The sequence below is a fragment of the Aegilops tauschii genome, chromosome 2, assembly GCF_002575655.3.
Source record: "Aegilops tauschii subsp. strangulata cultivar AL8/78 chromosome 2, Aet v6.0, whole genome shotgun sequence".
NCBI classification, from domain to species: Eukaryota; Viridiplantae; Streptophyta; class Magnoliopsida; order Poales; family Poaceae; genus Aegilops; species Aegilops tauschii.
The window spans coordinates 225,923,755-225,939,167 of NC_053036.3; the positions used below are offsets into that span (position 1 = coordinate 225,923,755).

Here is a 15,413-nt window from a genome sequence, read left to right on the forward strand (position 1 = left end):
CGTTCCGTCGATTTGGAGGTACGAGCAGGTTCCGGATCTTGACCGAATATTCGGTTTGCAAGCACGAGTTGGTTACCGTTCCAATTGTGTACCAAACGCATGAACGAGGCCTAGGAACAGGTCCGACCCGTTCCATTCCAGTCAGTTACCTGAACTGAACACACACTTAGCTTTCAGCACCGTCCTAGTAACACCAATAGGGTCACACATAATTTAGCTAGGCATGTTTATGATTCTAAAGTTGTAGTTTTTGAGGACGGTGATCCTCCTAGCTTTTTTCTTCCACACATCATCTTCGATGTAACTGTTATTTGAAAATAATAAAGTGCGCCCAAGGGCATTTCCCCTCAAAAAAAGAACTTGTTAGAGGAAGTGTGAGACGTAGTGTAAAGGTTATTTGTTACGCATATGATCAACCGATCAGGCCATCAAATTGGCGGGTTATATGAATCCTCATGAAAAGTTAGCAAACATAAAATTTCTAAGCTCTAGGTACACCAATCAGTTTACACATTCTTCTCGGCAACGAGCCACAAATAATACATGGCTGCGACGGGGCAACTCTACAGGGCCCCCGGTGAGCTGTGAGAAGTGGACTAAAACATCATCTTTGCTAAAAGCACACTGAATCGATGATGGGTGTTGTGGTTAGATAAAGGAACACCACATCTCATCTCTGTCACTCCCTCGTGGGGTCTCTCACCTAGGGTTAGCCTCCAGTTTGTGGCTGCCACCTACGTACTTCCCGTTGCTGTTATTATTAGCCTTCTTATGAAGCTTACCCTCATCATCGTGATGCTGCACTTTGGGCGCTGCGATGCTCATGCCCAGTGTGGTTGTGACCGCGGCAGGTTCCTGAGACTGAATCATTTCACCATTCAGAGTTAGAATACCATCAGGGCAAGTACTACCAAGAATGAAATCGGCATTCCTCATATGTACATATGGCAAAGTATGGGCGGAGTGCCATGTCCTCACCATTAGTTGTGCATTCTGTGCTTCCATATCTTCACAGGCCTTCTTAAGCTGGTCAAGCTCAGTTCTGAGGGCGTTGTTCTCTGTTGTCAGCTCAGCAACCTTCCTCGATAATTCCTCGCACTCTTGCTGATAAACAGTGGAAAGAATCATGTCAATGCAAAAGGATTACTTATAATTAGGACCTTTTTTGCAAATGTAAGTACTAAGATGCCACCGCAAAGGATTCAAAGGGAATAGCAAATTTATGTCCCAGCAAGTCACTATGTACAGCTCTGCTTAGTCATACTATTCATGGCTGTGTGTGATGGCATTCCAGAGGAGAGTAGAAAAAGAGATGGTCAGCACCTTACCCCATCAACAAAATTTCAGAGGGGATAGATTATAGTTTTATGAAGCTGATTTTCAGAGTTCGAATTATGTTTTACAACAAAATTCCTGGTGTCATCTCTAAATTTCTTCTACTGCGGTTGCATGCACACCTCATCAATGGAAACATGCAAGTAAGAAATCAACAAAAAATTAGCTGCCTGGACCAAATTCTAGAGGTGAAATTTATAGCAAATATGCAACTATCGCCAATAGTTTTGAGTCTGCTTTACCCTTCTGAGCTTTTATGAGTGTCAACTCTTCACCCCTAACTTCTCTTTGTCCACTGTTTATGTCTGGGCGGACAGGGTCCGGACAGGAGAGAGAAGGAAAAAGCCACTCAACCGGACCCCCCAAATCGTCCTCATATGTCTGGGCTGTTCGCGAACCCTCAAACTCAGTCCACATGTGGGGATGATATGAGGGTGTCCGGGCCTGTTCTGGCTTATCTCCGCCACGCTGTACACAGTCCACCCCGGACCACTTTATCTCTTTCTTTATTCATTCTTTTCTCTTTCTCTCCATCCACCCCCCCCCCCCCCCCCCCCCAATCATAGGCATTTGACCGGACAATTTGGGCGACATGGCTGCGTGCACGGACAAATGAGGGTTCAAAACGGACACGCGCAGACACCATCCAGACGCGTCCGAGTTATAAGGGGCCAAATTATCCCATTCCAGTTGTAGATGCTCTTACCACCCTGAACTTCCCCCTGCGACCGATTTCAGTTACATGATGGCCACGATGTTGAAACCACTCAAAAAACAACCTCAAAGGATGAAGTGCCAAGTGTTGGAAGTTCAGGTGGTTATGCAAACCAAAAAATTCAAGGGGGTAATTGCACATTTGTGGGCCATTTCTTTTACTAGAAGTGTAAAACAACATGAATGTTCAATATTCGTTTTGCATCTACTCACTTCAGTATTCCGCTTACAAAACAGAAGGTGTGGCTTATGCAGCTGTCACAACTGGTGTCTTTCCTGAAAGGCAATTTTGACGGCAATTTTGACTGAGTTTCAGTACAACAAACATTTCAAAATGTGTGGGAAGGATAGGCAGCCCAGTCAAAAACTGGTATGCCTGCAGTTGTAAGAAAATTGCCTGATTTGATATGTAGTATTCAGCTTATTTTCTAAGTACAAGAAACTAGCATGACCAGAATACAAATTATATATTAAGCAACCCACATTTATTGAACTACTGGGCTTTGCAATGCATAAGGAATAGCCCGGTATTATATATTAAGCAACCCACATTTATTGAACTACTGGGCTTTGCAATGCATAAGGAATAGCCCGGTGATTCAGGTGATAAAAGTCAAGCCCACCTAGAGGCCAAACACTAGCATGTCTGCATGTGCATATCATTACTTGACTGACCCATCAACTGGTGGCTCGTGGTGAACTGTGACCATTCAACTGCAACAAGGCAGCATCTGGTGAGGAGGCGAAATCATGCCAAATCCTTCCTGTGGCCTCCGACAGCGAGATGGCGCACTAAATCCCTCCTGCCAGTAATATGGCAGCATCCAGTTGAGAAGGTAGTTTTTTTGCAGGTTCCTCATCTAACTCCCTAATCCACTGTTAGATTTAACTTTTAACTAAAATGATGAATGCATGATGCATATTCATCCTCTTTGTGGTTCTGTATGCTTCCTCCGTAGAGGTGAATACCAAACCTAAAAAAGGGGGGGCTGTTACATATGCTACTTCTACTTTACTGAATTTTGAACGCGGTATGCTGAAACCGATTTTAGAAAATACACAATAAAGCTAAATCATACTCCCTCCGTTCCATAATGTAGTGCATACATATATTTTTAAAACTCAAACTTTACAAAGTTCAACCAAGTTAATCGAAAGAACTATTTATATCCACAGTATCAAATACTCCCTCCGTCCCAAAATTCTTGTCTTAGATTTGTCTAAATATGGATGTATCAACTCACGTTTTAGTATTAGATACATTCGTATCTAGACAAATCTAAGACAAGAATTTTGGGACGGAGGGAGTATATATAATATGAATATGCGTCTCATGATGTATCTAATAGTGTCAAAAATGATATTATATTTCGGGACAGAGGGAATATTTGATATTCTAGATGTATATATTTTTCTCTATAAACTTGGTCAAACTTTTTATAGTTTGACTTAGTATTAAGTATATATACATATATATATATATATATATAATATATATATATATATTATATATATATATATATACACTAGTGTGTATGCACGTGCAATGCACGTCTTAACAGTATGGTGTGATTCCATCCAAAAAAATTTACTTTGAAAAATGACTTCCGAGCAAAAAATTATATTGTTGACGCACACGAAATAGAGTTTAGAAATTTACTAATTGGTAGTACAAACTGCCTGCGGCCATCCAGAAATTTTCGAAGAATATTAAAAAAAGTACGTGGTGGAACCCACAAATTGTTTACTTCAACTTTAGTTTCTCCTCCAGACCATCTCACATCGGCTCACAACCTACTCTTTTTTTTTACTCATCACAACCTGACAGTTGCAGCATAGTAGAGGAGGCATAGGTCTTCTTTTCTGGAAGGTATGACATGGTGCAGCGATGGTTCCAGAACCAAGTAGATTCAGCTGCACGCACTGTTATGGTTCCAGAACCAAGTAGATTCAGCTGCACGCACTGTTATGGTTCCAGAACCAAGTAGATTCAGCTGCAGGCACTGTTCACTGCGAATCCCTCCAATCTCAGCTGTTAGATTTAGGATATCAGTGGCTGGGTTGATGCTCTAGGTGCAATCCAGGACTCGTACACTATATAGTAGTATAGAATATAGGAAAATGGTTGTATACTCCTGAGAGTACGTACTCCCGCTCCTCATAAACCACATAGATGAATCTTTTATACCTCTTTATTATTTTTAATATACTTCATTATTAACTACTCCGTCCGTCCGAAAATACTTGTCCTCGAAATGGTTGTATCTAGTCTTATTTTAGTTATAGATACATCCATTTTATCCATTTCTAGGACAAGTATTTCCGGACGGAGGGAGTACTAGATACCTTAAAATGATTTTCATGAAAAAATTATGTGAGTATACATATTTTTAAAGGTTTACGTATATACTGATTTGTTCGTATGTGAAAAAGGTATATTGCAAAAAGTACGTCAAAAATGATATTTTTTCCACAAAACTCGTATTGGGGTATCCTAGAATATTTAATGAAGTATATTGAGAATGATAGAGGTATAATTAATGCGTCTACAGGGTATATTGAAGATGGGAGTACATACTCCCGGGAGTATAGAAAATTAGTCCTATATAGGAAAATGGTTGTATACTAACGCAGGGAGTATTATGATATGCACTAGTACACTGCAGGTTTGAACAACCATCAGAGACGTCGAACAGTGATGATTTGAGGACAAATGCTAAGCAATGAAATTCACTTGGCAGGGACAAGAGATTCAGGAGAGAGGTACATAGTGGATCTGGAACTTTCTTAAGCCATTTGCTGAATAGAGAGATGGCAGATATAACACAGATAAAAACAGAGCTAAAGGATAATAGGCAAAAGATAATGTTAGCATACTGCTAATCTCCTATCCGACAAACTAATTGCTCCCTATCTCTTCTGCATGCCACTGCAGGCATGTGTGACTGCTGCTGCCGAAGAGTTATCACACTGTGCAACTGCTCATGTTTTCAATATGCTTAACAATACCAACAGTAGGGAAACCTGGGTACAGTAATTTTTGGCATAAAACTGCAATATCATAGTTTAAGTCTCCAAGTTCCTTTCATGGTAAAAATAAGTGTTTACCAGGTTCATCACTAGTACCATCATAATTGATACTCCCTCCGTCCGGAAATACGGAGGGAGTACAAATTAAGAAATGAAGAGAAGCAGCAGCATTTATTATTCACATGTATTTTTGCAATGAGGTGTAATATTTCCATTACTACCTGCTTGCGTAACCTTGATCTCCTCGCAGACTCCCTATTAGATTGTTTTCGCCTCTCCCTCTTAATTTCACGCTCATCCTGCTAAAATAGGAATGATTAAGAGCAGTAGAATCAGATAAGTAACACAGAAACATGGAAAAAAAATTCTATGAGACCAGGTCTCACAGGCCAGCACGTGAGATCCGCCCCGATGGATGATACGTGGCATTCACAATCTTAAAGAGCTACTCCCACTTTGCCCATTAATTTCCAAATTCCTGAATGCAATTCCTACGCTTGAACAGGTACGTATACGTACACAAGTACACAGCGATTTAGGATTTGCTTTGACAACTACTCGTCCATGGTCGTGCCGAATGATCTCGTCACCAGCATCCGCACGAGACGACCCTGTGGAGACTTCCTGTCTGTGTCCACGCTGGAAGACCTCGCCACCGGCGTTGCTGGCTGGGCGGACTTTACGTTCGTCGTGGTCACGCGCCAACACGCCAATGCCGGTGGCTGGGCGGACACCTCGTCGACGGCGGCTACGCTGGAAGATGACTCCTTGTTGATGGTGGTCAGGCACCAAGACGTCCTCGCCGAGGGCGGGACTAACTCCTCAACGCCGGCTGGGTGCCAAGACGTATGCAGCTGCTCGTCATCAACACATTCCTTTCCTGCTGCAAGCGCGGCGATGTGTTGGTGCACGACCACCATATGTTCTTCTTGGCTTTGGAATTGTATATAACCTTCATAGTTAGTAGATTAATTACTTCCAAGTTTCAGTATGAGCTATATGAAGATTGGTTTAACCAGCGAACTACTGTACTCGCTCGACCAGCCTAACTTTGCATGGATCACTCACCGGGAGTGGAAGAGTCCTAGATGAACACGGCGTGTTAATTAGCTGACACTAGAACCACCGGCCGGGAGTCCGTCGTCTTGGACGAGTGCAGCGTCACATAGCAGCTGGATGCATCTTGTCGCACGGTACCACTACGCGTCTACCGACGGCGAGGTCTTTCGATACGGCCATGGACGATAAGTCATCATAGGATCGTGCCACACAACTACCGGCAATGAGATCCTTTGGGGCGACCATGGCTAGGAGTCATAGTAGCATGAAGCCACGCGGCCGCTAGCGAGGTGGTTCGGCGTGGCCATCGACGACTTGCGTAGTACCGTGCAGCAGCAAGCGACGAGGTCATCCGGCACCGCCATGCATGAGAGCAGCATGTGAGCCCTAGCTCATGGGGTGCGAGTTGTAGGTATCCCATACAACACGTTAGGATACATATACGTGATTGGAGTCGGGAATGGGTAATTAGGCAAAGAGGGATTACACGTGCTTTGGGATTGGCATCGTGACGTGTCATCCATCGGGACGGGTCTCACGTGCTGGCCCGTGAGACCTGGTCTCATAGAATTTTATTCCCAGAAACATGGTCTTTAAACATGTATTGTAAGACAAAAACCATTCACGACGTGACTTTCGAGGCATTAAAACAGGCGCACATCAAAAAATCACTTTCTGGATGCTGTCATAAAAATTAGAAAAAAAGAATCTCCATACCAGCTGACCAACACCATCACATCGGGCAAGCGCCAACCCAGGATTTGCTTCCCCCTGCACTGGGATCACAGCTAAGGATTGAGAAGCACTCCAAAGATCAATCCCTATGTTCAGATTTGGCGTGGCATTGGGAAGTGCTGCCCGCCCAGGGGCAGAAACTGGAAGCTTTGAGGCAGACCTCCCCTTCAACTGATACGGTGACTCGACAGCAGCATATGGAACAGCAGCAGCTTGAGACGGTTCACCTGGCAAATACCAATGTAATTATTCAATCTTCTAAAGGAACAACTGAAGCTACCACATAGTTGAGCATCCGATGACCCACCTTCCGCTGAGGTATTACCAGATTTCCTCTTCTTAGGTGCAGACGAATCCTGAAGAGAGCCAATATAAACCACATAATAATGTCATAAACATAGTAATTGCAAAAAAAAACAACTTTAAAATGCTCCCTTGCGTCACAGCAAGTTCTTCTGTACCTTTTGGTCAGTGTCATAATCTCTCGTGTCTGAAGACTCGTCGCTGCCGCTCTCACAGCTGCACAAGAAAATTTAAATCCTAAATAAATTGTTTTAAACTACATTAACAGATAGGTGAGGGAGAATTAAGAAGTACCTCTGCGAAGCGTCGTCGCCAGAGGGCGCAGCAGAACTGCCCTTCTCAGGAGACACGCCACCGCCCTTAGCCTTGCCCTTCCCTTCTGCCACAACTGGCGCAGCGGCGGCGGCAGCAACAGCTTCAGCAGTCGGGTAAGGAACACCCTGCGCAGAGGCAACGATTTCACCACCAAAAATCCCGCCAAATCCAAGTCCAATTCCCCCGATTGAGCACGAAACCGACTAGAAACGGAGACTTGTGCACTCACCGCGGCCATGGACGCGTGGGCGTAGTACGCCATCGCGGCCCCCGGGTGGTACATGGGGAACGGCACCGGCGCGCCGTACGATGTCCCTGAGGCCGCCGCCGCCGCCATCAGCTGCTGAATCAGAGGAAAAGCAACAACCTAGTCAGAACACCCCTTCCTTTCCCCTCCTCGCCCAGCCCAAAATTGGGCAATCTCGTACCTGCGCGGGCCAGGCGGCGTAGGGATGCCCCCCGGACGCGTAGAACGCCTGCATCGAGGCGGCCCACTCTGAGTGGGACTGCGGCGCGGTGGTGGCCACAGCCACGGCAGCCGCGGGAGGCTCGGGCGGCTTAGGCTGCTCATCGGAGGAGGACGCCATGCGCGCTCACGGGAGAGATCTAGGGTGTTTCTGCACCTCCCCTGCACGAGAAGGAAGCGGCGGAGGTGGTGGGTATATCGAGCCACCGGCGGTGGAGCTACCTGGGCGGTGTGGGGAAGCAGCAGCCGAGCAGGAGGGGCGAGTAGTGGGAGAGCAAAAAGGCTAGGGTTTGGTGTCCTCTTACTGCGTTTACACCTCCCGGGTACACATAGCAATACTGACAAAAACGTGGCACGCGATGATTGGCTGCCAATGGAGGTGTGGCCCGCCATAACGTAAGGCTGGTTGTAGTGGGGAGTATCAAATCTTTCCCTGATAATAAAGCAGATATCGCTTCTGCCCGCTCGCTCACCGTCGTGATGATCTTGTAAAGAAGTCCCCGTGGATTCCGATAATTGAACCCGCAGTCCCTAGGTAAGTGGATCTGGAAAATGTTTCAGTTTTGCAAATTTACCCCTGCATTGTAAGAATTTCGTCCGCGCTCCTTTGTTCGTCTTATCCAGTAGCACGAGAATGCACACGCGCGCCGCCGCCCTTTGCATCCGCCACCACCGCCGTCCGCGCCGCCACCCTCTGCCTCCGCCACCACCATCGTTCGCGCCGCCGCCCTCTGCCTCCGCTGCCTCCGCTGCCACCATCGTTCGCGCAACCGCTTTTGCCTCCGCCACCACCATCGTTCACGCTGCCGCCCTTTGCCTCCGCCACCACCGCCGTCCGCGCCGCCGCCCTCTGCCTCCGCCACCATCATCGTTCGTGTCGCCGCCATTTACCTCCGCCACCACCGCAGTCCGCGCCGCCGCCCTTTGCCGCTCCAGCGTACGCACGCGTGGGATGTTTCTCTATTGTCGGCCAGTTGCAGGAGGTGGCCGGCTCGCCCCCATCGTCAAATCCCATAGCCGGTCGATCTCAACCGCGTGTTGCTGCTGTAGATGTCGAGGCCGAGGCCATCCATTATCGTGAGATGGAGCAGCGGAGGACTGAGGCCCGCCGGGTGTTGGAGCAGATTCTTCAGACAGTGGAGTTGAGTGACCCACTCATCGATGCCAGGGATTCCATCCATCCATCACAGAGTATCCATCCAGGGATCCGATCCATCCATCACAGAGCAGATGAATCAACAGAGTATCCATCTGGTCCAACAAGTGAATTTAGGCGATTAATTAGCATGAGCATACGAGCTTCTTGTGCACATGTAGTTTAGGTGTATACAGGTTCAGGTAGTCAACTCTTCGTTTACCAATCGCCCAGCTCTGAGCTATTCCAACCTTCCACAACCACCACCACCCCTAAGCACGGGAGCAGAGCAAGGCTGCGCTGCAGCAACTTCATCCCCTGTAAGCAGTGGATCCCTTTCTTGGAGTTTGCATCGTTGTTTGCTTAGATTAATCACCGTATCCCCCATCAAACCTGTGCTGCTTTTAGGTTCCTCGGTTCATGATTTCCTCTATTATAATGTTCATCTCCGGTCAAAGCGTTAGCATGATAGAATGAAATTTGAAATTCGTTAGTGGTTTCGTGTTGGCGAATCAGCCTGGGCTAGATCACATCCTGTGCTGAAACTACCCACTTTTGTTCATTAATATGTTTGAAATTATCAGTAAGGTCTATTTGTGCTTGTCCATAGTTGATCAAAAGGTAAAGCTTCACTACTGCTATTGTTGTTGTTGTATTTTACCCATATATCCATTTGCAATCAGCATCCCTTTTTCCCTTCAAATGGTAAAATGTTGCCTTAATATTGCAGGATACCAGGCTCGTGTTGTTGCTTTGTCTTGCCTCGGACATCTATTTTTCAAACGCCCGTTCAGTAAGTCATGTTGGGAGAAACTTGGTGTTAGATGGCCTGATCTGGATAACAGATTGGAATTGTTGCACGCAGCGAAAAGAAACTGGATTTGACATATGTTCATGGAAGTGTTTGTGGTGGCAGCATGGAGTATATGGAAAGAGAGAAACAACAAGCACTTTAGGGGGATTGCTTCAACTCTAGATTCTTGGCTGAACAGGTTCAAGCGTTACTTCAAACTTCTGAAACATAGATCTAAGAGTAGCCCAGAGCCTTTAATTTTGCATCTCGTTACTTCTATATGATTCATAGCTAGCTGCTAGACCCTCTTTTGGTTGTACTCTGACCTCTCCTCCCCCTCCCCTGCTAACTTCTCAATGTAAATATTGTACTGTAGCTTTGACGCTCTGATCTAATACAAAGGTCAGTGGTGGGGTTCCCCCACTATGGAAGGTTCTCAAAAAACAGTTTTCTAGATGATAGTTTTAGGTCTGTTAGTAACTTGGTCTGGGTGATGTTATTGCCTTCATTAAGACCAGTCGAGCCCTTGATTTTCATCGAAGTCGCTCTCAAAGACATGGCCACGTTTGTACACTCTATTAAAGTTTGGCATGGTTTTCTTTTAATAAATGGGTGCTCCACTCTATTTGTTACCTTGTGTTCTTTTGTGATAACATGATTTTTTTGTTGGATAACCCTCCAATTGATGAATCTGGTGGTCTGTGCTCTTGCAGATTACTAATACAGTGACAATCCTTCAGATTCAGGGTATACAATGTCGGATTACTGTCTACGGACGTATTGAAGGCAAAAATTCTTGCGATGGAGGTATAACGTGCTACCACTTTATCAGTACATAACAAACTTCCATTCTTTATAAATAGCAACAAGCAGTTTTCATCTCCAAGCATATTCAAAAGCAAAAACAATTTTTTTTATTGTTTATTAAAACTGTATGATGAGATAGTTCACGGTGTTGGACTAAAATTGGAGAACACAAGTTTATCAGAAACAATAAGAATTTGTCATCAAGGATCTAAGAGCTCTCGAAATATGTTGTTCTCCTCTTTTGATTCTCCTTTCAGTACATAAGATTTCAGACTCTGGTTTATAAGTATAAGGATGAAAGTATCTTTAAATACCACAATGCACTTGTCATTCGATTGGATTCAAAGTGCAATAATGTACAGAACATTAACTATTACTCCCTCCTTCCGGAAATAAGTGGCACCGTTTTAATTCAAAATTGAACTAAAACAACATCACTAGCTTATTTCTGATGGAGGGAGTATATGATTACTTCATCTGGTTGCTGCATCCCCTTTATCCATCAAAATAGTGTTCTACAAGGCTCATTATGTTGGTTGGAAAAAGGATCACAACAGAGGCACAATAAACTGCTGGCATATTAACATCATATTAGTGGGAAAAAGGATGTTGTCGCTGGAGCTAGATCTTAAGTAGGTTGTGCCTGTTTTTTCGCCCGGTGCAACGCACGGGCATTTGTACTACACCAAGACCAAGACCAAGCAGTCATATCCACGAGCAAGGCCAATCGGGACACCCTTTCCAAGCTGTAGCACAAGCCTATAATGTGCAAGTATTTCCGTAAGATGACCAAGCCTATCAAGAACCAGGTACTAACACCACAAAAATTCTACTTGAAAAGTTGGAATGCACATGTTATGCTTGGTTTCTATGATGTAACTCATTTCTTTGTGCACCTTCTCTTATAGGGATTAAACCTTTTTGTGGATTATACTATTAACATTTAATAAGTTTTTTTGTCATTGGAGAATCTGTTTTGGTCTTTGTTTTTAAATGGTGACCAAAGGTATTGCTGTAATGATGTGTAACAATAAGGATACCAATTGATCAATTGGTATCCCTGAAATGCTTTTTTACACTTGGCATCTGTGCTCAACCAGTTAAGAAGATTGTTTTTGCTGTATAAAATTAGATTATTTGGCAAACTATTTTCACGTTAGTGAGCATATATTAGGTTATTTTCACCCGTTGCAACGCACGGGCATTTTTGCTAGTACTAGTATCATACATATGATACTAATGTATGATACTTATACCTCTCTAATGCATAGTATCATATAGTATTTTATTTATTGTCATGCATGACACATAGTAGCATAGTATTTATTATGATATGGTATCATGAATATGATACTCAACCCTCTTTTTTTTCATTTAATTCTATGACACCTCATCAAAATTGCCTAGTTGGCATGCATGATACTAGTTATGATACTACCATTACGACCGACCTAAAAGGGAATGACACGTCGAGTTTCTTGGGTCCTAGGGTCCATGTGTCAGCTTCCCTAAATGCAAATCGATGTGTGCGGTTTGAGGCGCCCAAGCGAATCTTTAGGTTGGTTGTAATGGGGAGTATTATATACTAGTATCACTAATATCATGCATATGATACTAGTATATGATACTACCTCCATAATACATAGTATCATAAGTTAGTATCTTAGGTTGCCTTATTAGTTGCCATGCATGACCCAAATTAGTACAACATTTAATATGATACGGTATCATGATATGATACCATATCCTCTCCTTCCTCATTTAATTCGGTGCCACATCATCCAAAAAATCTAGTTGGCATGCATGATACCGCTTATGATACTCCCATTGAGACCAGCCTTATCTTTACTAGCAACAGAGTTCGTGCGTTGCAACAAAAAAAATACCACATATGAAACAACATCATATTCAGATTGTACACATTTTTCTAATCAATTTTCATATATAACATGTTAAATTAAAGTTAGGGTTTAAAAGGTATGAATATTTTCTAAAGCATTTGAATCTGTACTTAAACATCATTTTAAAATGGTTAACGAGTAAAAATAACGTCATATCAACACTGTACATATTTTTCTAATCATTTTCATATATAACATGTTAAATTCGAATTACGGTATGAAAGATATGAATATTTTCTAAAACATTTAAATCTGTTCCTAAACCAAATTCAAAAAAAAATTACTTGTAAAAATAATGTCATATTCATATTCTACACATTTTTCTAATCAATTTTCATATATAACATGTTAAAATCGGAGTTACGGTTTAGAAGATATGAATATATTTTTAAAACATTTAAATATGTTCCTAAAGCGAATTTTAAAATGGTTGACGTGTAAAAATAACGTCATATTAATATTCTACACATTTTTATAATCAATTTTCATGTATAATATATTAAAATTATAGTTACAGTTTAAAAGATATGGTTATTTAAAAAAAATATTTTTTAATAGACTGCGGGGTGATTAATGCATATATCACGGGGGTTTATGTAAAATGGCAAAAAACAATTCGAAGTGACTTAATGTGGATCACGGGTTAATTAGCATGAAAGATAGGGGCTTTTGTGTAAAATGCGACAAAACGATTCGTTCTCACCTAAACCGGGACTGTGGGTTGATCTTTAAAATAGAGGGACTTTTCTGTAAAATGCCGTGACAGACGACCAGAAGCATTAGCTGCTTTATTATTAGGGAAGATTTTTATCTTTATCTTTATCTTTACCTATATGCTGTAATAAAGCACGCATGGTTTCCATCAGGTTCACTGTCGCGCCGTTTTAAAAAAAATCCTTCTGATTTTGGGTATTCAACCCGCAATTAGTATTCAACCCACGATGCATCACGTCGTTCACGTACTGGACTCAAAAAAAAAGAACCTTCATGTACTGGAATTTTCCCGTATGTAACAACAACACGTAGTAGGCTTCCCGATTGATGCATCGTCTACGTCACACACGTTTACAATTTGAGGGTTAATTCATCTATTGAAAATTTAATAGTCTCACATCGCTATTTTAATTCTAATTATTCCAATTTATATACTCATTTGAGTTTTCTGAGATATCAATAAGGAGAAGCTAAGGATTGAGGATTCTAGAGAGTGTGACAAAGAGACCGGGAAAAAAGTGGGCTAATTAAACCAAAGTGCAGATCGGACAAAGGAATGATGAGAAAAGAGAGGGCTAGTCAAATCGGACGACTGGCGGGCAACGGTAGTGGATGCGTGGCCTGCCAGACGAGGGAAGGCCGGGGTAGCTGCAGGAGAGGAAGCAGGGTGCACAGGTGGCTCGAGGCGACGGCAGTGGCGGGGGGGGGGGGGGTGATGTCTACTACGCAACCTTCTTCTTGTAGACGTTGTTGAGCCTCCAAGTGCAGAGGTTTGTAGGACAGTAGCAAATTTCCCTCAAGTGGATGACCTAAGGTTTATCAATCCGTGGGATGAAGATGGTCTCTCTAAAGCAACCCTGCAACCAAATAACAAAGAGTCTCTTGTGTCCCCAACACACCCAATACAATGGTAAATTGTATAGGTGCACTAGTTCGGCGAAGAGATGGTGATACGAGTGCAATATGGATGGTAGATATAGGTTTTTGTAATCTAAAAATATAAAAACAGCAAGGTAACTAATGTTAAAAGTGAGCGTAAAAATGCTAGGAAACAAGGCCTAGGGTTCATACTTTCACTAGTGCAAGTTCTCTCAACAATATTAACATAATTGGATCATATAACTATCCCTCAACATGCAACAAAGAGTCACTCCAAAGTCAATAATAGCGGAGAACAAACGAAGAGATTATGGTAGGGTACGAAACCACCTCAAAGTTATCCTTTCTGATCGATCTATACAAGAGTCCGTAGTAAAATAACATGAAGCTATTCTTTCCGTTCGATCTATCATAGAGTTCGTACTAGAATAACACCTTAAGATACAAATCAACCAAAATCCTAATGTCACCTAGATACTCCAATGTCACCTCAAGTATCCGTGGATATGATTATACGATATGCATCACACAATCTCAGATTCATCTATTCAAACCAACACAAAGTACTTCAAAGAGTGCCCCAAAGTTTCTACGGAGAGTCAAGACGAAAACGTGTGCCAATCCCTATGCATAGGTTCATGGGCGGAACCCGCAAGTTGATCACCAAAACATACATCAAGTGGATCACGTGATATCCCATTGTCACCACAGATAAGCACGGCAAGACATACATCAAGTGTTCTCAAATCCTTAAAGACTCAATCCGATAAGATTACTTCAAAGGGAAAACTCAATCCATTACAAGAGAGTAGAGGGGGAGAAACATCATAAGATCCAACTATAATAGCAAAGCTCGTGATACATCAAGATCGTACCACCTCAAGAACACGAGAGAGAGAGAGATCAAACACATAGCTACTAGTACATACCCTCAGCCCGAGGGTGAACTACCCCCTCCTCGTCATGGAGATCGACGGGATGACGAAGATGGCCACCGGTGAGGGATCCCCCCTCCGGCAGGGTGCCGGAACAGGGCCCCGATTGGTTTTTGGTGGCTATAGAGGCTTGCGGCGGCGGAACTCCCGATCTATTGTGTTCCCCGATGTTTTTAGGGTATATGGATATATATAGGCGAAAGAAGTCGGTCAGGGGAGCCACGAGGGGCCCACGAGGGTGGGGGCGCGCCCAGGGGGCAGGCACGCCTCCCTGCCTCGTGGCCACCTCGTT

The 15,413-nt window shown here is 43.4% G+C and overlaps 1 protein-coding gene, 1 long non-coding RNA gene and 1 other non-coding gene across 6 annotated transcripts; 2 read left to right on the plus strand and 1 right to left on the minus strand.

Annotated features, from left to right (window-relative positions):
- Positions 1 to 382: 382 nt before the first annotated feature.
- On the minus strand, positions 383 to 8,271 carry LOC109744298 (DNA-binding protein EMBP-1). Of its 4 annotated transcripts, none has more exons than XM_020303411.4 (9): positions 7,920 to 8,271; positions 7,721 to 7,834; positions 7,471 to 7,616; positions 7,335 to 7,392; positions 7,181 to 7,229; positions 6,856 to 7,100; positions 5,301 to 5,378; positions 979 to 1,104; positions 383 to 861 (listed from the first exon to the last, which is right to left on the minus strand). In XM_020303411.4, the coding sequence occupies exons 1-9, from the start codon at positions 8,076 to 8,078 to the stop codon at positions 700 to 702; spliced, it is 1,137 nt and encodes a 378-aa protein (XP_020159000.1). In that variant the 5' UTR covers positions 8,079 to 8,271; the 3' UTR covers positions 383 to 699. The 4 variants fall into 4 exon arrangements, with proteins under 4 accessions (XP_020159000.1, XP_020159007.1, XP_073364491.1 ...); XM_020303418.4 differs by having other exon boundaries at positions 5,301 to 5,381; positions 7,721 to 7,831; positions 7,920 to 8,269; XM_073508390.1 differs by having other exon boundaries at positions 7,721 to 7,831; positions 7,920 to 8,260.
- Positions 8,272 to 8,556: 285 nt separating this feature from the next.
- Positions 8,557 to 11,664, plus strand: LOC120973262 (uncharacterized). Its single transcript, XR_012202341.1, has 3 exons — positions 8,557 to 9,412; positions 9,823 to 10,084; positions 10,599 to 11,664. It is a non-coding gene; the product is annotated as an uncharacterized lncRNA (long non-coding RNA).
- Positions 11,665 to 11,700: 36 nt separating this feature from the next.
- On the plus strand, positions 11,701 to 11,787 carry LOC120975074 (small nucleolar RNA R24). Its single transcript, XR_005770916.1, has one exon. It is a non-coding gene; the product is annotated as a small nucleolar RNA R24 (small nucleolar RNA).
- Positions 11,788 to 15,413: the final 3,626 nt, after the last annotated feature.

Excerpts from the sequence above, each read along its gene's own strand:
- LOC109744298 (XM_020303403.4), bottom strand. The coding sequence starts at position 8,078 with ATGGCGTCCTCCTCCGATGAGCAGCCTAAGCCGCCCGAGCCTCCCGCG. Across the intron at positions 7,835-7,919 it reads ACGCCGCCTGGCCCGCGCAG|CAGCTGATGGCGGCGGCGGC; the intron begins GTACGAGATTGC and ends CCTCTGATTCAG. Across the intron at positions 7,101-7,180 it reads TGGTAATACCTCAGCGGAAG|GTGAACCGTCTCAAGCTGCT; the intron begins GTGGGTCATCGG and ends GGTATTTGCCAG.